This window comes from Danio rerio, chromosome 2 (assembly GCF_052040795.2).
Source record: "Danio rerio strain M-AB ecotype USA chromosome 2, GRCz13ab, whole genome shotgun sequence".
Taxonomy (NCBI): domain Eukaryota; kingdom Metazoa; phylum Chordata; class Actinopteri; order Cypriniformes; family Danionidae; genus Danio; species Danio rerio.
The window spans coordinates 5420879-5444590 of record NC_141022.1 but is presented as its reverse complement, the minus strand read 5'-3'; the positions used below and the strand labels follow the sequence as shown (position 1 = coordinate 5444590).

General features: G+C 37.5%; 1 protein-coding gene across 9 annotated transcripts in view; it reads left to right on the top strand.

The window, feature by feature from the left end:
• Nucleotides 1–23712, top strand: part of tnk2b (tyrosine kinase, non-receptor, 2b) — a 110643-nt gene that overhangs the window by 74314 nt on the left and 12617 nt on the right. For all 9 annotated transcript variants that reach the window (NM_001347881.1, XM_087239614.1, XM_087239613.1 and 6 more), the window contains 6 exons: nt 6026–6178; nt 10556–10833; nt 13746–13872; nt 16752–16993; nt 18755–18949; nt 20515–20606. In NM_001347881.1, the coding sequence (NP_001334810.1) occupies nt 6026–6178; nt 10556–10833; nt 13746–13872; nt 16752–16993; nt 18755–18949; nt 20515–20606 (1087 nt within the window). The remainder of the gene's footprint in view (nt 1–6025; nt 6179–10555; nt 10834–13745; nt 13873–16751; nt 16994–18754; nt 18950–20514; nt 20607–23712) is intronic.

Genomic DNA, 23712 nt, shown 5'->3' with positions numbered 1-23712 from the left:
TTATTACTATACCTAATAAATTAGTAAAAGATCATCAACTAGCTGTTAGTAACTTACTTATTAAAGACTTGTTAAGTATCATTTAATAGTTTATATACGTTATTGGGACGTTATTCTAGTTGCAATTATTCTTCATTTATTAACTGTACGTTTATCGGTTGGGGAAGAAACACTAGGACCCAGTGGAGGCTTTGTTGAAAACACCAGCTTTGCAGATGCAGTATTCACGTATGCATGCACTTGGGGTCAGTGCTGGGTAAGTTTGTAGGGAATATACAGAGGGATTTTTCATTTATTAGTAACCCAGTTAGTTATTCTAAAGTGTTACCCAATAGTCACGTTAACCTTTCGCCGGAAGTTTTTCGGTAGGGGAAGAAACACTAGGACCCTATTACAAATTACATTATTAAAGTTGTATTTAAATAACTTTGTCTGAAAAATAAATTAGTTACTCAATAAGCAATTTAATCACTGGGCTCATTACTAACAATCCACATAAATCTCAACGCAAAAATAGACCAGTGTTTCCTCTAAGATTTTATTCAAACTGTGGCGACAGCCTTTTTTTTTTTTTACACAGATCTACCAACTACCTGTGGCGTTATTTCAATGACAAATGTTGTGAGCGCAGTATTACAAGTCAGGATCGCATTTATGTAATAACCTACGAGCATGCGGATCTCTCTGCTTGCGCAACGATTTCCTCTGCTTGTGCACAAAACTTCTTGCACGCCCCTTTAAATATATGCTGCTCAAGCACAGATCTTCTTGTGCGCTCTCAAATAAACGCTGCTGATGTGCAATTTAGTGCGTTTAATGTCTCCAACATTTATTAGATTTGCTAGGAATATTTATGAATGTCTCCAATAGACTTACAGAGCGGTATTAATGCGTCCTGAAGTAAAGTGAAACGGCTATACGTCGTTGCTGGCCTCACACATCACGCACCTGTCAGCCAGTCAGTCAGCACGTAATTTTCAAGGGTTAAACAAAGGACACACAGCACTACTACGGTTACAGAAATGTTTGCGATGTTATAATTCACTTACCTTTTAATACATTTTGGTGCAATTATAGCCCACTATTAAAAAAAACAAAACACGACTAAATGTTTTGAATGAAAAGCTGTAATGTAGCCGTGGCGGTGTCAATTTTGGAAGAATGAATGCAGCGGAAACCATATAGACAATATATATTTTAATTCTCTGAATTTAAATTTGAATACATTTTAATTCACGTTTTAAATAATGTCAAAACACAAAATGTTTCAAATTATCAATGACATACATACCATAAATCATACATATCATATAGAATAAATCATACATACCATATATTGACATACATAGGCATGGCTTGGTGTAAGATTCTGACGGTATGATAACCTTGGATAAAATATCACCGCATTGTGATTGCTGCTCTGAAATATGTTATTTTTAAATGTCTGCGTGAAAAACAAAATGTTTTTTCCCCTTAGAAAACAATATCTTTTATTTTTTGAAAGATTTCAAATATTTTGGAACAGTAAACATGTCAGGCTGAATAATAAAAATAAATCATTGACTTCTGCTGTCTTCATTAGTTTCAAAAACACAGATTTCTTTACCATTTAAAATTGCATTTTTGGATATATTATATAAAGAAATGTAAATTAAAAATCTTACGCATACCTTAGGAATGGTATAGCAGAAAATTTTGGTGTTTTAAAACCTTGACTTTTACAAATCGCGGTATACTTTGAAAACAGTTATCGTCCCATGCCTTTCTTAATGTCAGTAGACCAGCAAATAGTTCTTGTGGAACATTTCTTAATAATAAATAAATATGTTTCTCTGAACGTTTCTGAATTTACACCCTCATGTAGTAATTTCTCAATCGAATAACCTTAAAAAATGTTTTTAGCTTAAAAATAGTCTAACCTTAAACTCCCTCGTAATCCCCATAGTTTTATTATTATTAATTAATTACATTATTTAATTAATTTTTTTATTTAATTTATTAAATTTAATTACTTTATCTCTTTTTTTTATTTGTTATTTTATTCTGTCCGTCTGTCTCTATCTTAAATTAATTTTTGGTAAAAAAAAAACTAAAAAACTAAACATAAATGCCTCTTACTGAATACCTTTAATATAATCTACTTTGTTTTGTCAAAAACACAATAAAAATATTATTATTATGACAAGTAAAAATTATTATGAGTAAATTTATATTACACTGCTTCACTGAATCAATGTGTATACACTATATAAATATGCTGAACTTATGTACAGTATGTAAGGCAAGTAACTAATTAAATTACGTAAAAATGAAAAGTAATCCGTTTACTTTTTTCAGCAGAAAGGTAATCTAATTAAAGTAACCAGTTACTTTGTAAATAATTACACCCAACGCTGCTTGAGATGGACTCAAGATTGAGATTCAGTTTGTGTTATTGATGTGAGCGAAATTAATATCCCACTAATCTAGATTTTTTGCTCCATCACTTGAAATTCATCAAGTAACACCTCCATGGACTAATGACTGCAGCAGATTTTTGGCTGGAGCGTTGTTTGTGGCACTCAAAAACTGAGATCAACACAAGATTATCTTTCAGGCACTTTGTGTCTGAGATCCCACCTTTCCCTTGGAGTGTTCCAGGACTCCATGTGAACATCCTGTTTCAGGGCTGATCTTTACATGTCGCTGTAGCAGCTGTGTTCTCCGGAGGAGGCTGTAGAGTGGGAGAGACTGGCCTCTAATGACCTGATGAGGGGTCAGATGTCATGTGAACTGAGCCGGAGGCTGTAGTGATAGTCTGCGCTGCACACCAAAGGCTTCTGTCCACATGGGACTCGACTGAGAATATCTATCCTCTGTCCGATCAAACCCTGCTCTGTTACGCTGTACACAACAATGACAGGACAGCTAAGATTTATGCCAACAGATCTTTTTACAGGGGGTCTTAAAATGTTTCAAATGCTGAAATTTAGGTCTTAAAAAGTCTTAAGTCCACTGAAATATTGTGTTGTATGTCTTGAAAACTTTTAAACGGGTCTAATTTTCCTTTGTCCATGTAAAGGTACCCAATCGCTACAACTAACAATCCATCTAAAACAGACGTTTAACAAAAGTACAATTGATGAACTCCATTTACCAATTTGGCTTAATTATCATCCTCACATCCTTACGGTAGCATTTGTTTAAAAGTTTTTCATGCATTTATGCATTAATTGTATGTTGTGAATGAATTTAGTTCATTGTAGTTTTTAAAACTTGTCTTTTTTATTATAAAAAGTTATGATAATAATAAAAATACACTCACTGGCCACTTTATTAGGTACACCTTACTAGTACCAGGTTGGACCCCCTTTTGCCTTCAGAACTCCCTTAATCCTTCATGGCATTGATTCAACCAGGTACTGGAAATATTCCTCAGGTCCAAATTAACATGATAGCCCATCCATCTCAAGGTTGGACGTGTTGTGCATTCAGAGATGCTCTTCTGCAGACCTCGATTGTAACGAGTGGTTGTTTCAGTTACTGTTGCCTTTCTAGGTGTTACTTTTGACCCAAGTTTTGTGTAAAGTTATATTGGACTTGTTTCACATTGATACAAAATAACACCTGGTTTTGAAAGAGCAGTCTTGTGATAAAAATACACTTCTGCAAAAAACATCGAATATCTTTTAAAATGTGTTTTATTTATACAAAAGTGCTACTTTTGTCTCTGCTCTCCCCTACTTTTCTAATTGTTAGATGTATATAGTAGTGCTTGTTATAATCAATGTATCTGTGCACTTCATTATTATGTAAAACGTCAATTTCTGAATATTTTATCAAATAGCTTAACCTTCCCTCATCTCTTAAAACAACTTTTCTTCACTTCTGGTCACATGGCATACCTTTAGGGTAGGGCCATCAGGGCATGTCTCATTTCTGCTCTGCCTCATCCATTCATCAGTCTTCTTTCATTTTGTTAGCAACGCCCATCTTTCAAAAATCGAATTAATTCCCAAAGAACAAAATCATGCACCACCCTACATTTGGTATCTAATTTTCAAGAGTTCACACTTAGCTGATGATTGATTGTAAAGCTTGTTTGGCATGCTGTCCCGGTAGAGAGCCCTGATCTCATAAGGTCCTCGAGCTCGGGGCTCCCTCCTGTTTGCAAGGCGAGACTGGAGTTTGAGCTTAGGTAGATCTTGAACTCCCCTGCTGTGGTAGCTAATGAACAGATAGTGATTGCTCTTAAGAGATAACTACTTAGTAGGAGAGCATGTCTATGGTGCTGATTTGGATTAGTCAATTAACTTAAGTTGCATGCTTTTGGACAGTGGGAGAAAACCAGGGAACCCAAGGGTAACCCATGCGAGTACGGGGAGAACGTGTAAACTCCGCACAGAAACGTCAGCTGGCTTGGTAAGGACTAGAACCAGTGACGTTCTTGGTGTGAGGCAACAGTGCTAACCACTGGGCCACTGTGTCACCCATCTAGGAAAGGAGGAGGAGTAGGGGTGGAAAGGGGGATTCTTCAAAATACAGATTGCTTTTATATGAAACTTAGGGTGTTTATAGTGGCTTGGGAATCGTCTGATTGGTGAATCATAAATTGGATAATGTAGGATCAGCCGCAAGCAATCATAAGCACGTGATCCTCTCGAAATTGCTTTATAAATAAACTTCACTTAGGACCATTTCAAATAGATGTACATAACGTTAGTGAAAAAAACCTTTTCTTCTATTTTATCCCGACTTTAAACTTCTAAAACAGAAAAATAAAACACTTGTGTACAAATCTGGTAAACATGAACTCTGATATGCCTGTCCGGCCATCAGTATAGGCAAATGCTAAGGGCGCTGGACATCCGGGGGGGGGGGGGGGTGGGGGGGGGGGGTGCAGAAATGAGCGCACTTAAGTTGGTTTTGTTTTTGATATTCCTGACACATTCAGTGATAGATGGCAATAACTCGAAAACCTCTTAGCCTAAAAAGATGTAAAGTGTGTTTCCTACAAAAAGAAAAAGCTGGTTATGTTTCACAGCTGTCTTTTTCGTTTTTTTTCGCTCGACATTACGACCACTGCCCCGTTTAGCCGGAGATATGGGTTTAGCCGGGAGAGCTTGCACGGAGTGGAGCTTTCAGTAAGGGACCGTCGGAAAAGTGCTTCTTTTTTTTCGCTTTTTTTTTTTGCTCTGTCCCTCGTGTTTTATTTTAAACACAACTAATTTTCTCTTAAATGTGCAAAAACAGTTACCAAAGTAGTCGAATGCTTCATTCATTCATTTATTCACATAGATCTGGGCATTCTTACATGAACTAATCTGTTATCAAACAAAACACAATGAGAGATTCATCTGCTGCTCTTCACTAAATAACTACAGTAACTTTAACCAATATGCAAATACAATTAAAAGTGAAATAGATTTTATAGCTTTATTTAATTTCTGTATAGGCCATTGATTTTAATATAATTTTATTTTATTGTCAATATTTTCTATTTTTTGCTGTGTATTCTATCATTTAAAGCTATTTGTTGTCCCTTATTTTTTTACATCCCAACGTTGACATATTAATAACGTTAATTGCATTGGCATATTTATCAGATGTTTTTCCAGCTTGTAGTAGTCGATCAAAAAGCTATTTAGATTCTTATGACTAAACACTAGCAGTGGAATTTACTGCGATGTGACGGGGCGCCACCTGAAATCTTGCCTAGGGCGCCAAATTGGTTAGGGCCGCGCCTGTGTCCGGCGATCTGAGCAATGCCAGATGCAACACAATGTCAATCCAAAAGCTGGAACTTCAGCAAGAGTCCGCTGGTGCTCAGGGAGCGATGTTTTCTGTGCAATTATGCACTGAACTCCAGCAACAGAGCTCCCAGAGGGGGTCATTAGCATGTGTGTGGGATTGTTATGTGTGTACAGGTCAGTCCAGCTGCTCTGAGCTCTTGCCCAGCAAAGACAGATGTGTTGGCCTCCATGAAGGGATGTGGGATATGCATTCATTTCCAGTCTGTGTTGTTCTTTCAACATGTCCTCCTCAGCTCAATGTGGCAGTGAAGTGTCTGAAGACGGACGTGCTCAACCAGCCAGATGCTCTGGACGACTTCATCCGTGAGGTCAACGCCATGCACTCGCTCGACCACCAGAACCTCATCCGTCTCTATGGAGTCGTCCTCACACACCCCATGAAGATGGTGAGCGTGTGTATGTGTGTGTTCTAAATCATATTGGCGGCAAAGACCGGGCGCTAAAGTATCAAGGTCTTGAGAAGGGAGGGGTGGGCTAAAATAAGGCTTGACATTTGCATGCTCTCTCAGACTCATTATTTGCTGACACTGGTATCTGGAGTTGTTCCTGATTGGCAGCGTTCATTGTCTCCGGTGGCTAAGATACTTCTCAGCAGATCATTACTTCAGTTTTTATGAATTCAATCTTAGGGCTGCACGATATGTATATTGTTCCAGCATCGATAGCGCAATGTACACATGTGCAATAGTCACACCGCATAATGTGCAATGTTGAGTTGGGATTATACAGTAGCTGACCAAGAGCCACAGTTTAGAACACACAAGATTTATGGGTAACACTTTATAATATCTACACCAGGGCTCGAAATTAACCTTTTTGCTTGGTAGCACCGGTGCTCCTAACTTTAAAAATTTAGGAGCATAAGCCAAAATTTAGTCGCACCCATCAATTATGAGCACCGTTACTACAAGTTTTATACAAACATATTTATTGTATTTGAAATCAACACTAATCAAACTAACATGCAAAAAAAATAATACATATATTAATACATATATGCAAGCGTAAGGAAAATATGTCTTAACGAAATCCCGTTATCACAAGAAAATACATTTTTATAACAGAACCGAGTGACCAAAGCATACACGGAGCGCTCACAGTCCCTGCACGCACTTCTTGAATGAATCAGTTAACGGTATAACTGTGCTGTTCTCACAAGTGCTCTTATGTTGCACTGATGCTTTTGACACATACTGTACCTTATCATTTGCATACATGTTAATAGCAATACCGTTTTTTTATTAGTAGCGTTAGTTTACGTGGTGTACGTGGTGTTAAATTGGACATATTTGCACGGCGGACAGCATCTGGCGATTATATGAAGCATTAAACAGAAGCTCTCGTGCTAGATGTGGCAAACAGTTACCTGAAAACTCCATCTCTCAGACTTTTCATAGCGAACTTGAAGCCAATGGAAGTCTTCTACTCTTGGAAAAGTGTAGATGGTGGATTAACATTCAGCACATGAGTAACATGTGTCATTATTTGTAACTAGATGTTTTCTAAAACTAAATCTGCGAGTGTCATCTTCATTCTCATCTTCAGCGCTTTACAATTTTTCGCGGTAGTAGCTCTCTCTGTCATCCGAAACCAGAAGGCGCTGAGTGATTGACAGCTGATATTAACCAATCATTCGCGTTCAGTGCTAGAGCAGTGGTGGGCCAATAAGAAGAGAGCGAAGGCGTGGGCAAGCATTACGGACTAGGCTAGTTTACTGCAGCAAGTCCACATGACAACTGTTTTAAACCATTCCTGAGCACTGCGTTTCGTGCAGACAAAGAGCTTGGAGATGCATTCTGCGTGAATGTCTCCTAAATCCGCGCATGTGGTGAACATTTTGCAGTAAAAACTGCTCGCACACAACAATTTTAAGCACTCGCTGAAATGCTCCCAAATATATTTTAAGGTCGCATAGAAAAAATTTCGGGCGCATATGCTACCAAAATGGTCGCAATTTCGAGCCCTGTACACACTCTGAATCATTTGTTCATTTATTAATGCAATGTGTATTTATATGTATTGAGTATGGCCGTACACCCAAGCGCTTCACAATCATGAGGGGGTCTCTCCACACCACCACCAGTGTGCAACATCCTCTTGGATGATGTAATGGCCCGTTTCCACTGAGTGGTACGGTTTGGTACGCTTTTATGGCCGCTTCCACTGTCAAAAAGCGTACCAAACCGTACCGTACCACTTTTTCAGCACCCTTACGACAGGGTACCAAACGGGAGAAAGGGTGGAGCTGCAGCTGAACGCTGATTGGTTACAGAGATACGTCATGAGCTCGTGGAGCTACATAGAACGTAAACAAAGGAACCGCCATGTTTTTTTAAATACAAAGCCGAGATGAAAATACTATATGCATATAATAATGGGATGTACCGGGCTCAAACAAACCTTGTCGTCGTCTCGATGAACAGACACACAGCCAAGAAGAAAAATCTGCCGTGTCCTGTTGTTGTTTTACGAGGCCGTCTAAAAGTGCGAGCGGTATTCGCTTTCTTCCTGGAGCTTGCGATCACTTCTATATTTGATATAACGAATCTCTTGAGCTGATGATAATAACATGTGTGATTATTGAAGTGTCTCCGGCGTCTGATCCATTCAGAAAAAAAGGACAAGCGTGAGAGTGAAGTGCAGGAAAAAAAGAGAAGCCATCAAAGCACAGGAGCAAATTTGTTTTAGCAACCTGAATCATGAACAAACTGCCATGATTATCTTCGCCTTTTGGATTATTATGAACTGGGAACGACTAAATGACTCTCTAACAGAGCGTACATGCGCTGCTGAAGATTACAGACACAGATGAGAGGTTTACGCTGACTGTGGGCTATATTACGTGTGTTTTTGAACTCAAAATAAGGACTAAATGTTTGCTGTGTGTAATTTTTCTGTAATTAATAATATATCGGAGACCGTAAGGGGCTGTATGTGTTCATACGTTGCATTTATGTATTTATATAATTTCAGACGTTACAGTAGCTTATTTCGTCATTGATCTGCAGTTATAATCAAATCACGTTCATAGAAAAGTTAGTAATAAACATTTATAAACAAGTATTTATGTGTATAAAGCATCTGTTTTGTGAGAAGTGCTGCTCATTATGATATGTGAACGAGCCGTACAGCTTTACTGTAGACATTTATTCAAACGAGCATGACGTCGACTTAAACTTTGTCATACACCACGCCCACCAAAAGGGTACCCTTTGTGATGGAAACGCAAGCCTGATAAAGGTGACCCATACCGACCCGAACCGTACCGTACTGTACCAGTCAGTGGAAACGAGGCATAATGGCAACAACAGGGCGCTCACCACACACCAGCTACAGGGGGAGTGAAGAGACAGTGATAGAGCCAATTCGGTGGATGGGGATGATTGGGAGGCCATGATGGGTAAGGGCCAATAAAGGGAACTTGGCCAGGATACAGGGGTTACACCCCTAATCTTCAGGAGAAGTGCCTTGGGATTTTTAATGACCACAGAGAGTCAGGGCCTCGCTTTCTATACTGTCTATACTGTCCCATAGACGCTGCATTAGAGATGCCTCGCACAAACGTTTTTTTTTTTTTTTTTTGTCAATTGAAGCAAAAATGATATTGTACCAGGGTTTATACGGTCATGGAAAAGTCATGGAATTTTAACAGGGCATTTTCCAGGTCTGGAAAAGTTTTGGAAAAACAAAAAAACCCACAAAGTTTTGGAAAAGTCATGGAAAACAGATATCTGTATACTTGAATATAGGTTATTTACTTCTTTTCTGTCCTTGGCCAATCACATATTTTCACATTATTAGTGTATATCCAAATCAATTTGACATAGATATAAATATAAATCGAAAATAAATAGATTGTTGCATGTTTTACGATATGCTGTAATAAATTCGAACATGCATTGTTTTTCTTTTAGCACGCATATGTAGACATTGCATGAAACATTAGGTCATGAAAATTTACTTAAGTCTTGGAAAAATCATGAAAATCTCATGGATAAAATGTGTATGAACACTGTAATATGTACAAACTCTAAATACATAGAGTTGAAGTCAGAATTTTTCGCCCCCCTGAAGTTTTAGACTGCTTGTTTATTTTTTCCCCAATTTCTGTTTAACGAAGAGCCATTTTTTAACACATTTCTAAACATAATAGTTTTAATAACTCATCTCTAATAACTGATTTATTTTATCTTTGCCATGTTGACAGTAAATAATATTTTACTAGATATTTTTCAAGACACTTCTATACAGCTTAAAGTGACATTTAAAGACTTAACTGGGTTAATTTGGTTACCTAGGCAGGTAAAAGTAATTAAGCGAGTTATTGTATAACGATGGTTTGTTCTGTAGATTATCGAGAAAAAATTTAGCTTAAAGGGGCTAATAATTTTGTCCCTAAAATTGTGTTTAAAAAATTAAAAATAGCTTTTATTCTAGCCGAAATAAAACAAATAAGACTTTCTCCAGAAGAAAAAATATTATCAGACATACTGTGAACATTTCCTTGCTCTGTTAAACATCATTAGGAAAATATTTAAAAAAGAAGAAAAAAAATTGAAAGGGGCTAATAATTCTGACTTCAACTGTATTAATGTTCATACGTATTTAAAAAAATCTAAATATGAAAAATTTCAAAGATTTAGGATGCAGATGACCGTTAAACGCATCATACCAGGCTTGTGAAAAGGGTCTATTGTGCTCTGTTCTTTCCCCTCCTTATCTTCCCTGATTGACGCTTTAATTATCATCTTTCATTCTCCAAGGTGACTGAGCTTGCCCCTCTCGGCTCCATGCTGGACCGCTTGCGAAAGACTCTGGGCCATTTCCTCATCTCTACATTGTGTCAGTACACCATCCAGATATCCAATGGCATGGGTTACCTGGAGTCCAAACGCTTCATCCACCGGGACCTGGCTGCTAGAAACATCTTGCTGGCTTCAAGCGAGCAGGTCAAAATCGGAGACTTCGGACTGATGAGAGCACTTCCCAAAAACGACGACCATTACGTCATGCAGGAGCACCGCAAAGTCCCGTTTGCCTGGTGAGGGATAATTATTCTCACAACAGAAGGGTTTGTGTTTGAATCTGCAGAGAAGGGACACAGTTGAAGTTCAAATAGGATTTTTCTTTTTCAAATATTTCTCAAATGATGTTTAACAGAGTGAGGAATTTTGCTCAGTATTTCCTATAATATTTTTTCTTCTGGAGAAAGTCTGATTTGTTTTATTTCAGAGTGAATAAAAGCAGCTTTTAATAAAAAAAAAAACTAATTTAAGGTCAATATTATTGGCCCCTTTAAGCAATAAAAATAAATAAAAATCTGGGTGTTATTTTTGATGATGGCTTGAGATTTGATAAACACATAAATGTAAATCCTGCTTTTTTCAGCTTCAACTCTTAACAGGAGTCAAACCTATTCTATCTAGAAGATATATAGAAAAAATAATTCATACTATTACCTCTAGGTTAGACTACGGTAACTCACATATTTTTTTGGAATTAGTCGGACAACTTTATCTCGTTTACAGGTAGTTCAAAATGCTGCTGCAAGGCTTTTAACTGGTACCAAAAAACATGACCACATCACACCAGTCTCTCTTTGCGCTGTTTGCCTGTTCATTCATTCATTTTCTTTTCGGCTTAGTCCCTTTATTAATCTGGGGTCGCCGCAGCGGAATAAACCACCAACTTATCCAGCATATGTTTTACGCAGTGGATGCCCTTCCAGCTGCAACCCATCACTGGGAAACATCCATACACACTCATTCACACATATACACTACAGACAATTTAGCTTACCCAATTCATCTGTACCACATCTTTTTGGACCTGTGGGGGAAATCGGAGCACCGGAGGAAACCCACGAGAACACAGGGAAAACATGCAAACTCCACACAGAAATGCCAGCTGACCCAGCCGAGACTTGAGCCAACAACCTTCTTGCTGTGAGGTGATTGTGCCACCCACTGCACCAACTTCTCTTGGTTTTTACTGTAAATCACCAAATGGCTCGGCACCTTCTTATCTGTCAGATCTGTTGACTGAATATCAGGCCCTGTTTACACTAATGCGTTTTAGTTTGAAAACGCATAAGTTTTGCTACGGTTACGCCAACCGTCCACACGTTCTCGAGCGCCGAAAATGGAGCATTTAGAAAACGCTGGAGAGGCCGTTTTCATTCTGAAACGCTGCTGCTCTGTCTCAGCGTGGATGATGGAAAACGGAGACATCTGAAAACGGAGGCGGGGCTGCAGACATTCGCCTCTCTGATTGGGGCTTTTCCTGAATATTAAGTAGCCCACACACAGTTCAGTCCTGCATTCTCTCCGTGTAAGTTCAGACTTCGCAAGTTTGATCAAGGCTTCTCAGTTTGATATGGAAAAGCAGACTATACCGAGGACACGGGTAAATCTTTAAAGGGAACAGTGTACTTTATAACTTCATTCACATCACCCTGGCTACGTTGTTTCACTTTCTCAACAATAAAATGTAAACATGATTTAAGGAACTGCATATTTTCATTTTAATATTAGCAACTTAGACAGCAGACATGTTGAGGTGTCGTGCTGCATGAGCGTCATCTTCACTGTGTGGATATTTATAACAAAACGGAGCCTATAACAACTGTCTCCTTTCAATTTCAGTGTAAATACGAAACACAGCCTCTCTTTTGCTGAATATCAGTTTTAATAATCGATAATGGCCGTTATAAAAGTATAACATACAATAAGTTTATACATTATAGGAAATAAAGGCAAGCGATCAGTCAATATACAGAATGTACGTGGTTACATTAATCATTAACTTATCTTTGCGCTCAGCCAAAACACGTTACTTGAGAACAAGTAATAGATTCCAATGACCAAAGTCAGGGAATATGTTGTTAGATAAAGACAATAAGATGAATGAAATATCCCGTTTAATATATATAGTGAGATTAGATCCAGCGGGAGATGCTTGATGAGAAGTCCGACTAGCACAGCTCTCATCTGGGTAGATGGGCTCCAGCGCTTGCCCGAGAGTGTCTGTGTGGTCACGTGATGTGCGTTTTCAGCGTTTTGGTGTGGACGGAGAGCAGTTCAGAAACGCTGGGTAAAACGCGAGTGTGGACGCGGATCGTTTTCATTCTAAAACGCCGTTTGAAAACTAAAACGCACTAGTGTAAACGGGGCCTCAGCCTGGTCCTTAGTCATCAAACCAGAGAGTATTAGGTCGAGGCTGAAATGCAGGGGTGACTGTGTTTTCGCAGTTGCTGGTCCTAGATTGTGGAATGCTCTGCCCCTCTGTATTAAATCTATATCATCTGTCTGTTTTTAAATCTAGGGTAAAAGCTTACCTATTTGATTTGGCATTTTATCAGTAAGAATTGTTTATTTTAGCTATAATTTTATGTCTTTCTCTTTGTGATTGGTGTTGTGCAGCACATTGGTCAAACTTTGATTGTGTTTAGTAGTGCTATATAAATGAAATTGACATTGACAATATATATTTTTGATTGTCTACAGAACAAACCATCATTATATAATGACTTGCCTAATTAACCTAGTTCAGCCTTTAAATGTAACTTTAAGCTGAATACTAGTATCTTGAAAAATATCTAGTCAAATATTATGTGCTGTCATCATGGCAAAGATAAACTAAATCGGTTATTAGAAATTAATTATTAAAACTATTATGTTTAGAAATGTGTTGAAAAAAGTCTTATTTACATTAAACATTAAAAAATATACAGGAGTTTAAACTCATTTTGTTGATTTTGAATATATGCAGTGACTTGCCAGAGCTCAGAATACAGATCCATTATGAATGAGGTCATTGTTTGTGCCTGTTGTTTTGATTAAATGAGTTGTGCATGATCCTCAATTAAGTTAGTTTCCCACTGGTCATTTGTTCATTTTCAGGAATTACGCTGCTGACCTAATTTTTCCTCTGGTGTTTTTTTTTTTCTCATAGGTGTGCCCCAGAGAGCCTGAAGACACGCACGTTTTCTCATGCCACAGACACATGGATGTTTGGTGTGACGCTGTGGGAAATGTTTACTTATGGTCAGGAGCCCTGGCTGGGCCTAAATGGGAGTCAGGTACAACTTCCTCATACACTCTGAACTTCCAGTTGCTCATAAACAATCACCGAGTAATGCTTCGTTTACACTAAGTGGTGCGGTAGAGTTCGGTATGGGTCACCTTTATCAGGAATGTGTCTCCACTGCTAAATGGTACCAGTGGTACTCTTGTTCGACAGAAGTTGCAGTCCACATCATTCTCGCTTAAAGTTCTGCCTTTGTGCTTTGTTTTCTTTGTTTGCTCGTTCCTACACCCGTAGACAGCGCTTAAGTCCAGCATCTTCACGTAATAACACTGTCTTGAACAGTGCGGTTGAATGACACTTGCTCTGGGAGCACTGTACAAATATGGCGGCGCTATTAACGCATGCTCAGGGTCCCTATGTGATATCTAGAGTATATATCTATGATTGGTTGCTAAAGGATTTATAAAGCATTTAGATTAGGTCACTAAACCTGATGAAGTTGAGTTAATAAAGCATTTATTAATAGTAGCATTTATTACTATTACTAATATTAATAATATTATAATAATAATTATAATATTAATAATAATATTATATTATTAATAGTAAGCATGTATTAATAGTACGGTTGGGTCGATAGACTATGCCATCATCAATCACCAATGGCCAATAAGCATCACAATGTTGAGCCGGCATTGCGATGCTCCACATATTGCATGAGAAGCACATCTTACTAAACAAATGCTATATATACATAAATAGTTGTGTATAAATGTCAATTACTAACCTTTGTATAACATAATTTGATAATAGCTGCAGATCAGAATTAATGCAAATATCTATATAATATATACTCTCGGGCAAGCGCTCCAGCATTTTTACCCAGATGAGAGCTCTGCTTGTCGGACTGCTCATCAAGCATCTCCCGCTGGATCTAATCTCACTATATTTGCTAAACGTGATATTTCATTCATGTTGTTGTCTTTATCTAACGACATAGGCCAATTCCCTGACTTTGGTCATTGGAATCTATTAAGTTACTTGTTCACGGGTAACATGTTTTGGTTAAGCGCAAAGATAAGTTAATGATTAATCCAGGTACATTGACTGATCGCTTGCCTTTATTTCCTACAATGTATAAACTTATTGTATGTTATACTTCTATAATTGTCGATTATTAAAACTGATATTCAGCAAAAGAGAGGGTGTGTTTCGTATTTTCACTGAAATTGAAAGGAGGCAGTTGTTATCGTCTCCGTTTTGTTATAAATATCCACACAGTGAAGATGACGCTCATGCAGCACGGCGCCTCAACATTTCTGCTGTCTGTTAAGTTTTCTAATATTAAAAAGGAAATATGCAGTTCCTTAAATCATGTTTACATTTTATTGTTGAGAAAGTGAAACAACGTAGCCAAGGTGATGTGAATGAAGTTATAAAGTACACTGTTCCCTTTGAAGATTTACCCGTTTCCTCGGTATGTTTTCCATATCAAACTGAGAAGGGGGAGACTGCAGCCTTGATCAAACTTGCGAAGTCTTAACTTACAAGAAGAGGATGCAGGACTGAACTGTGTGTTAGGCTACTTAATATTGAGGAAAAGCCCCAATCAGATAGGCGAACGTTTGCAGCCCCGCCTCCGTTTTCAGATGTCTCCGTCTTTCCCCATCCACACTGAGACGGAGCAGCAGCATTTCAGAATGAAAACGGCCTCTCCAGCGTTTTCGAAACGCTCCGTTTTCGGCGCTCGAGAAATAAGTCATATAAGTCATATCTCTCTTGTCCCAGAAACCTCAGTCCCAAATGAGAGGTTTTTTTCTGTTGCAGGGGACATTGTAAATGCCCAGAGATACCAGCTTTTACCAGATTATATTTATATGATAATTTTCCTTTAAACCCATCTCTATCTAAGTGAGTGAGTGATTAAATGTTGAATGTGATGAGTTTTAAACAATACTAAATTAAAAACTTTATTTTTTTTTACATGGTTTAATATTTTTTTTGTTATTAAAATTGAAGTTCCTTTTCTAATTTGGCTAATTTGTATGTCATTGACACTTTTGGCACTTTTTTGGAGTATTTTCATAAGTTTTGTTTTTTCCTGTAAATGATTCAATAAATACCGTACCGTGACATTGATACCGAGGTATTACCGTACCGTGAAATTCTGATACCGTTACATCCCTAGTATATATATATATATATATGTATATATATGTATATATATATATATATATATATGTATATATATGTATATATATATATATGTATATGTATGTATGTATATATATATATATATATATATATATATATATATATGTGTATATATATGTATATATATATATATATATATATATATATATATATATATATATATATATATGTATATATATATATATATATATATATATATATATATCATTGAATCAAATTATTTACTTGTGTAAATGTGTGTAAATTTATATTTATCCAGTTTTTTTTTTATTAATGTCAGTTATATTATTGACTAATATGAAAACGTTTGTTGATTTATATACAACATAGTTTGTAAAACAATATTTTCTCTCTTTTAGTAGAGATATTATATGAGAGTCTTATATTGTTCACCAAATAGGTGGATCTAGATGGATTTGGATGTAAACATTAAATAAATGTTAAAAAAGTATTATTTTTCATTTACTAAGTTTTTAGTTACGATAATCCCATTAATCCACAGATTATTATTATTTTTTTTACAAAATTGTCCACAGAAATAGCAAAAAATATCCTCAGATTCTGTCTGGTGCTAAGAAGCACTAAATCCTGGAGGGTCAGACTATAACTGAAAATGATTACATTTACAAGCTCTTATTAGTTATGTCATCATCATTACATTAAACGTAAGGTTGAGACTACAGAAATATGAATAATAAATAACTATGTCTATCACAGATCCTTCACAAAATTGACAAGGAGGGTGAAAGGCTGCCCAAGCCAGAGGACTGTCCTCAAGACCTTTATAATGTAATGATGCAGTGCTGGGCTCAAAAACCAGATGACCGGCCCACCTTTGTTGCTCTAAGGGAGTTTCTGGTGGAGACCATGCCTACAGACATGAGGGCTCTGCAAGACTTTGATGAACCCGACAAGCTTCAAATCCAGATGGATGATGTCATTACCATCATAGAGGGCAGGTGAGTTCATGCACTACAGAATATGACGGAGATAATAGGTTTGTTTATTTGACCCGTTCATTTTGAAGGTAATGATCTTGGTAAACAAAAGATGACACACACATTTATCACACCAAGGTCCCCTCTTTGTCCCTTATGTTTGAGCAGCTCACTGACACGACACTTATAGTGGTTTATGATTTAATAGATAACACCTCTAACCCTCTTATGATGTTTGAGGGTAAGAGGGAAGACTGTGAATGACTGTAGACCTTTTTCTATGTTGCCGCATGGAGGGCACCATAGTGATCGGCACCTTCCGGTAGGATGCTTAGAACTTAGTATTGTCATAAGCGAGAGCAGCGCCTCTCAACTGGGTGTCAATACTGTTTTCAGTGGCTTACTGAGTGTTTTTGTGATGCAAAATTTAAATTTTGATAGAAAGATGTGTGTTAAAGCTGTTAAACTTCTATCAGATCCGGTTCAAGTGCAAGAGAAAAACGTTCTCCTAATTCAGTGTCTGCCCTCAGATTAGATGCTGAAATATAGCATCAGTGTTCCTGACCTGTTATACTGTACTCCGCGGTAGAGATCTGCGCGGGACCAAATTTTGAATCCCGCCCGCACCCGCCAGGTTTTAGCCCGAACCTGACCGCTCCCGCTTATATTAAGAATTTGTTGACCCGCTGCCCGACCCGCCCCGTTTTCTGCCCGCCGCGCCCGATCCCGCAGGTTGAGCGCCCCCTGCTGGCCTCACTAACACCACTTCCAACAGCAACCTAGTGTTCCCTAGTGGTCTCCCATCCAGGTACTGACCAGGCTCAGCCCTGCTTAGCTTCAGTGAGTAACCGGTCTTGGGCTGCAGGGTGACATGGCTGTGGTTCCTTAGCTTCTTTAAGAAGTACAGCCGCTGTTGTGCTTTCTTGACCAGCTGGGTGGTGTTCAGTGTCCAGGTGAGGTCCTCACTGATGTGGACCCCTAGGTATTTAAAACTGCTCACTCTTTCCACTTCAAGTTCGCGGATAAATAGTGGATGATGAGTTCTTTCCTTCCTCATGTCCACTATCATCTCCTTGGTCTTGTCTGTGTTGAGGGTGAGGTTGTTGGCATCACACCATGTCACTAGACTGGCCACCTCCCTCCTGTAAGCTGCCTCAAATGAACTCCCAAATGAACTCCCATTAATACAAATTTTTACCTGGGGTGCCCAAACTTTCGATCCCCACTGTAGTTGAGGACATAATGCTGCCGTTGTCTGTCCCACAACAGCATTAAAATAGTGTAGATTAGTGTAAAATGTTTTATATTTATTTTATAGTCATTTGACAAATTAGATTTTTCTAAAGTAACGCAATAATTACTTTCCCTGGTAATTAGTTACTTTTATAATAATGTAACTCAGTTACTATTTGTGAAAAGCAATTAGTAACTATAACTAATTACTCTTTTAAAGGAACGTGCCCTAGACTGACTACACATTACTATACCAGACCATACCTCTCAGTGGAAACGGCCCATTAGTTATGCCTTTGGTTGATCTACACCTAAGAATCGGAGCTATAATGTGTTTAAAGTTCTTATTCAATAACTGCTCAGAATAATTAATCAATATTATTGATTAAAAACCTGCTAATAGTATTCCCTCTTTTATAAATTAGGCTGTGCTGGTCATCATCAGATCTGCAAAGCCATTGAGCCATTCAAAAATGTTCTGTATTTGCACATCTTTAATAATGAACGTAAAAATCTGGTCTTTATAAACAGTCTGAATGTGTCCTGCAGGGCAGAGAACTACTGGTGGAGAGGTCAGAACAAGCGCACCCTGAAGGTTGGTCAGTTTCCCAGGAACACAGTGACGTCAGTGGCAGGTCTGTCGGCCCACGACATCAGCAGACCACTCAAGAACAGCTTCATCCACACAGGCCATGGAGACACCAACCCGCACCGCTGCTGGGGCTTTCCTGACAGAATTGATGAGTGAGTCCTCATATTCCTATTAACATGTTATTAAGTCCTCATAATAAAATTGTGTTCTTCTTACCTTCAATGTTTTCTCTTAGGAAGCCATTCACAAAACTGCTGCCAATTTTAATCAATTACACATTTATGTAGATGAGAGTAGGGGTCGTATTATTCAGGAAATTCTAGTGGAATAATGATCCACTAGAAGGAAACCACTTGAACCACTAGAAGGAAAACCACAAACACACACACACACACACACACACACATATATACAATATATATATATATATATATATATATATATATATATATATATATATATATATATATATATATATATATATATATTAATATATATATATATATATATATATATATATATATATATATATATATATATATATATTAATATATATTAATATATATTAATATATATATATATATATATATATATTAATATATATTAATATATATATATATATATATATATATATATATATATATATATATATATATATATATATATATATATATATATATATATATATATATTAATATTGTGTGTGTGTGTGTGTGTGTGTGTGTTTGTGGTTTTCCTTCTAGTGGTTCAAGTGGTTTCCTTCTAGTGGATCATTATAGTTCATTTATATCAGGGACGTGGCAAAATGATGTAAACAGGGACCTATTATTCCCCAAAGTTCTTCATACTGTACAGAGGACTTAAAACCAACAGAAACTAAAGAATCTTCAGCAGCAAGTCCGGGAAAATATTGACATACAGGTTTGACGTATGTTACAGCAGAAACTACACTGAAAAAAATATTTAAAGATGATTCCTTGGATTTACTTAATTTTTTTTTTTACGTTGAGTGGTTGTAGACAACTTATTTGGGCTGAATTTAAACAAACAAATTAAGTTGAACATTATTCAATTTAATTTGTTTAAATTCAACACGCATAAATTGTTTGCAGCAGTTCTGCATGCAACACTTTTTTTTCAGTGTCCAGGCTCTCATTTAGGCCCAACAAATTATTCATGTAAATTAATTAATTATTTATGTAAACTAATTATGTAAATATTTTCATTCTAACAGTTATCTGAATTATTTTGCCTTGATCCTATCAAAGATATCAGAAATTATCAAGATTAATTTGTTCTGACAGTTTAACTAAGAAGAATTGAACTGTCATTGTTTATAATCATTTTCTAAACTGTAATAATATAAGAAAGGTCTCTGAATTTATTGACTCTTCAAACAGAAAAATCCCAAGTTTTTAGACACAATAAAGGATATGAACGCTTTGCTTCATCAGCACAAGGTGGCAGTAGAACACAGCACACTCTGTCTCTACCATAAATGTGGTCAAATCAATGGCCATCACAGCTGTAAACACTTCCATAAAACATCCTGTAAAATCAGTGCAACTGTTAAAATATGGAATGTCTTTTTGCATCCTTGGTTATATACTGTCATTAAATCTACCAAATAAAACCCCAGTCCTGTTTTTCCATTGTTCAGACATGAACTCCTAAAGTATATCTGCTGAATGCGTGTGTCATTTGATTTCTTTTGCAGTCTTTATCTTGGGAATCCCATGGATCCGCCAGATGTTCTTGGGCTGGATTTGAACTCTGCCAGACCAACTCAACTCCCCGGACGGGCAAAAAGTGAGCGATTGCCTTTCTATTAGAAAAGATGAGATACTGCCGGGTCCCCGCGAGTCATTACACAGGGGACCTTAAGATGTCTTAAATTTCAAAAGCAAAATTTTAGGCCTAAAATAGTCATAAATTTACAGAAATATTGTGTTGTAGGTCTTAAATCATTAAGTCACTTAATTTTCCTATGTACATGTAGTAACCCAATCAGATCAACACCAATTCAATAAAAGTCTGAGGTTACTTTCACACCTAAACATTTGTTTCTGAACCTGTCTCATTTGACCAGTTAGCGCGGTTCATTTGGCATATGTGAATCCAGCAATTGTGCTCGGATTCCCGCTAAAACAATCTCTCCGAGATCGCCTGAATGAGGTGGTCTCGGCTCGATTGAAACAAACTCTGGAGCGAATCGATTGTGAAAGCGATAGGATCCGAGCCTGGCTATATCACAGTGTATTATGGATATATAATAGGCATATGTCTATATGAAGAGAGATTGATGAGTAGTGCGGGATGTCATTCCTACCGGTAATTATGCGTTTCGTGTAAAACGCGATAGTGAAAGCATGCTGAACTATTAACAATAGCTGTTTATCCTTTAAGAAAACTGACTGAACTGCAGTAGTTTATCTGTTATTTCTCTCTAGAATGTAAAGCCTATAAGGCATAAGCCAACTGCTGTGTATGAGGTAGTCTTACCTCTGCTCTATACTGGGTGCTTTCACATCTGTAGTTTGCTTCATTTGATCCGGACCAAGGGCAATAAATGATACATTGTTGCATTTTCTGCCGACTATGGGTCGTTTTCACACCACACTGATGCTTTGGTCCAACCAATTGAAAAGAACCAAAATGCAGTCATCTGACAAAATCCACATCTCTTATTGGCCAGATGTTGTTGAACATAGTTCCTAAACTGCTTATCGATTGGTCAGAATTCACGTGCGGGAAAATGCCAATGAATTCACATGAACACAGCTGCTGCGCTCGTGCATCCAGGTTAATCATGAACATGCACAATGCACTAGTTGCACTATCGCGGTCTGATTATGTTTCAATCAAGGTTTATATGAATCAAATTGATAACATCTGTGGCAAACATTTTAACTGACCAACATATTAACAATAATACAACCGTGTTGCCGAATTAAATGTATGCATTGGCATGTTACAGCCCTAATGAGTATGATTATGTGAAACTCCATATAGATGCATATTGCAATGATTTCGGGTACTTACTTAGCGATGCACGCACACATATATGCACAATCCTTAAATGCTCTGCTGATTTGGACTCTATAATACCTGTTTTATAACTTTAAACTATCAACAACCACCACTGAGCGATATTCTAGCGATCGTTCTCCCCGCTCTGTGGTGGATTTTGGCATAGTCCATTTCACGTGAGATGGCGGGGGTGAGTGGAAGAAACCAAGTCGCGGGGGGAATATTTTCTACTGAAATAATTTATGATTTCTGATGTGGCCCAGTATCAATTGTTCCACGGACCGGTACCGGTCCTCGGCCCGGTGATTGAAGACCACTACCATAATGCACAGCGCACCGGCCTACGGCAGCTGGATTAGTCCAAAAGGCGCAGTAGTTTTTGCAGTTGGGTCTGTTTTAGTTCGGATCATATTCTCACTTCAAACGAACCGCTCCAGGATTCGTTTAAAAGTGTACTGAGACCACCTCTTTAAGCAGGTCTCGGTACGCTTTTTTGGTAGCTTTTGGTGCGCACTTGAGTACAATTGCTGCATTCACACCTGCCCAAACGAACCGCACCAAGAGGGAAAACAAACTCAAGTGCGATTCAACCAAACTAAATAAAGCAGGAGTAAAAGCACCCTTCGTCTGAGGGTGTCACCATTCCAAATTAAAGCGCAGATTTTCGCTTATATTGTCTTAGTGCTCATCGTCATAAATTAAAACAAAGATGCATGATGGCTGAGCAGGACTCTGCAAAATAAAGCATGAAACTCTGACCAATGTGAGGAGAGTTTACTCGCACGTGACTTGTTTTAGCTATTTTGGTCCGTTTAGAAACTTTGCCGTGTGAAAGCAAACCGCTCCAAGAGCAAAGTGCAACAATGTAACAATTTAAGGGTGCTTTCACATCTGTAGTTCGCTTCATTTGGTTCGGACCAAGGGCAATAAATCAAACATTGTTGCATCTTTCGCCTTTGGGTTGTTTTCACTCCAAACTGCTGGCTTTGGTGCGAATCAGTTGAAAAGAACCAAAATGCACTCATCTGACAAAATGAGGCAAGTGTGAAAGCACCCTTAATTCCTGTTTCGGAACAAATGAATCGATTCACAGAATGTGAAAGCACCCTGATATTTCATTCATAATGGCTTTAAAAAGGTCTTAAAAAATTCATACGTTTGACTTGAAACCTGCAGAAACCCTGTTACTAAATCATCTCTAAATTCAGTTTCATTACGTTTAAGGTTATAAAAAGCATTGAATATCTTCAATTGTAAAAGAAATTTTGTATATGACGGATTAAAATATTTCCTTAATGTGCAAGAAATACTGTAATTGTGGCTTAATGGATTATTGCACGTCAAACGTGAAATATTTACAGTACTTTGATATTACTACTCTTTTTCTCAGAGGTTTAGCCTTCTGATTGCACGTTTTAGGGAGGCTCTCTCAAGTAAAAACATTATAATATGGCAAATTCTCAAAGTGTGGCATTTCAAATAGAAGGATTCTGTTTATACCGGCGAGATCCTGCTTTTGTAGATGAATGTTATTTTGCACAGTCTTGCAATCTCCATATTAGATTCCTGCAAAGATGACAGAAAATGCACCTGCAATTACGCTCCTGTGGCAAAACATGAAGGTATTTGCATCTTATAGCATACATGGACTGCTGATTGATTGCAACTCTGACACACCAGTGTGCAGGGTGATCATTTCTATCTACTGTATGTGCTGTGAAATGATTTGAGTGTTCCTGGATACCTTTTTTTATGTGGACAAAATGCTCCAGTGTAGATCTTGTGTTTCCAGGCCCTGAAAGTATTGGCTGCAAGTTATGAAAATTAATAATGTGAATAAAACAAAATTAAGAACTTTAATGCATTAAATGGCATGAAAAAATAT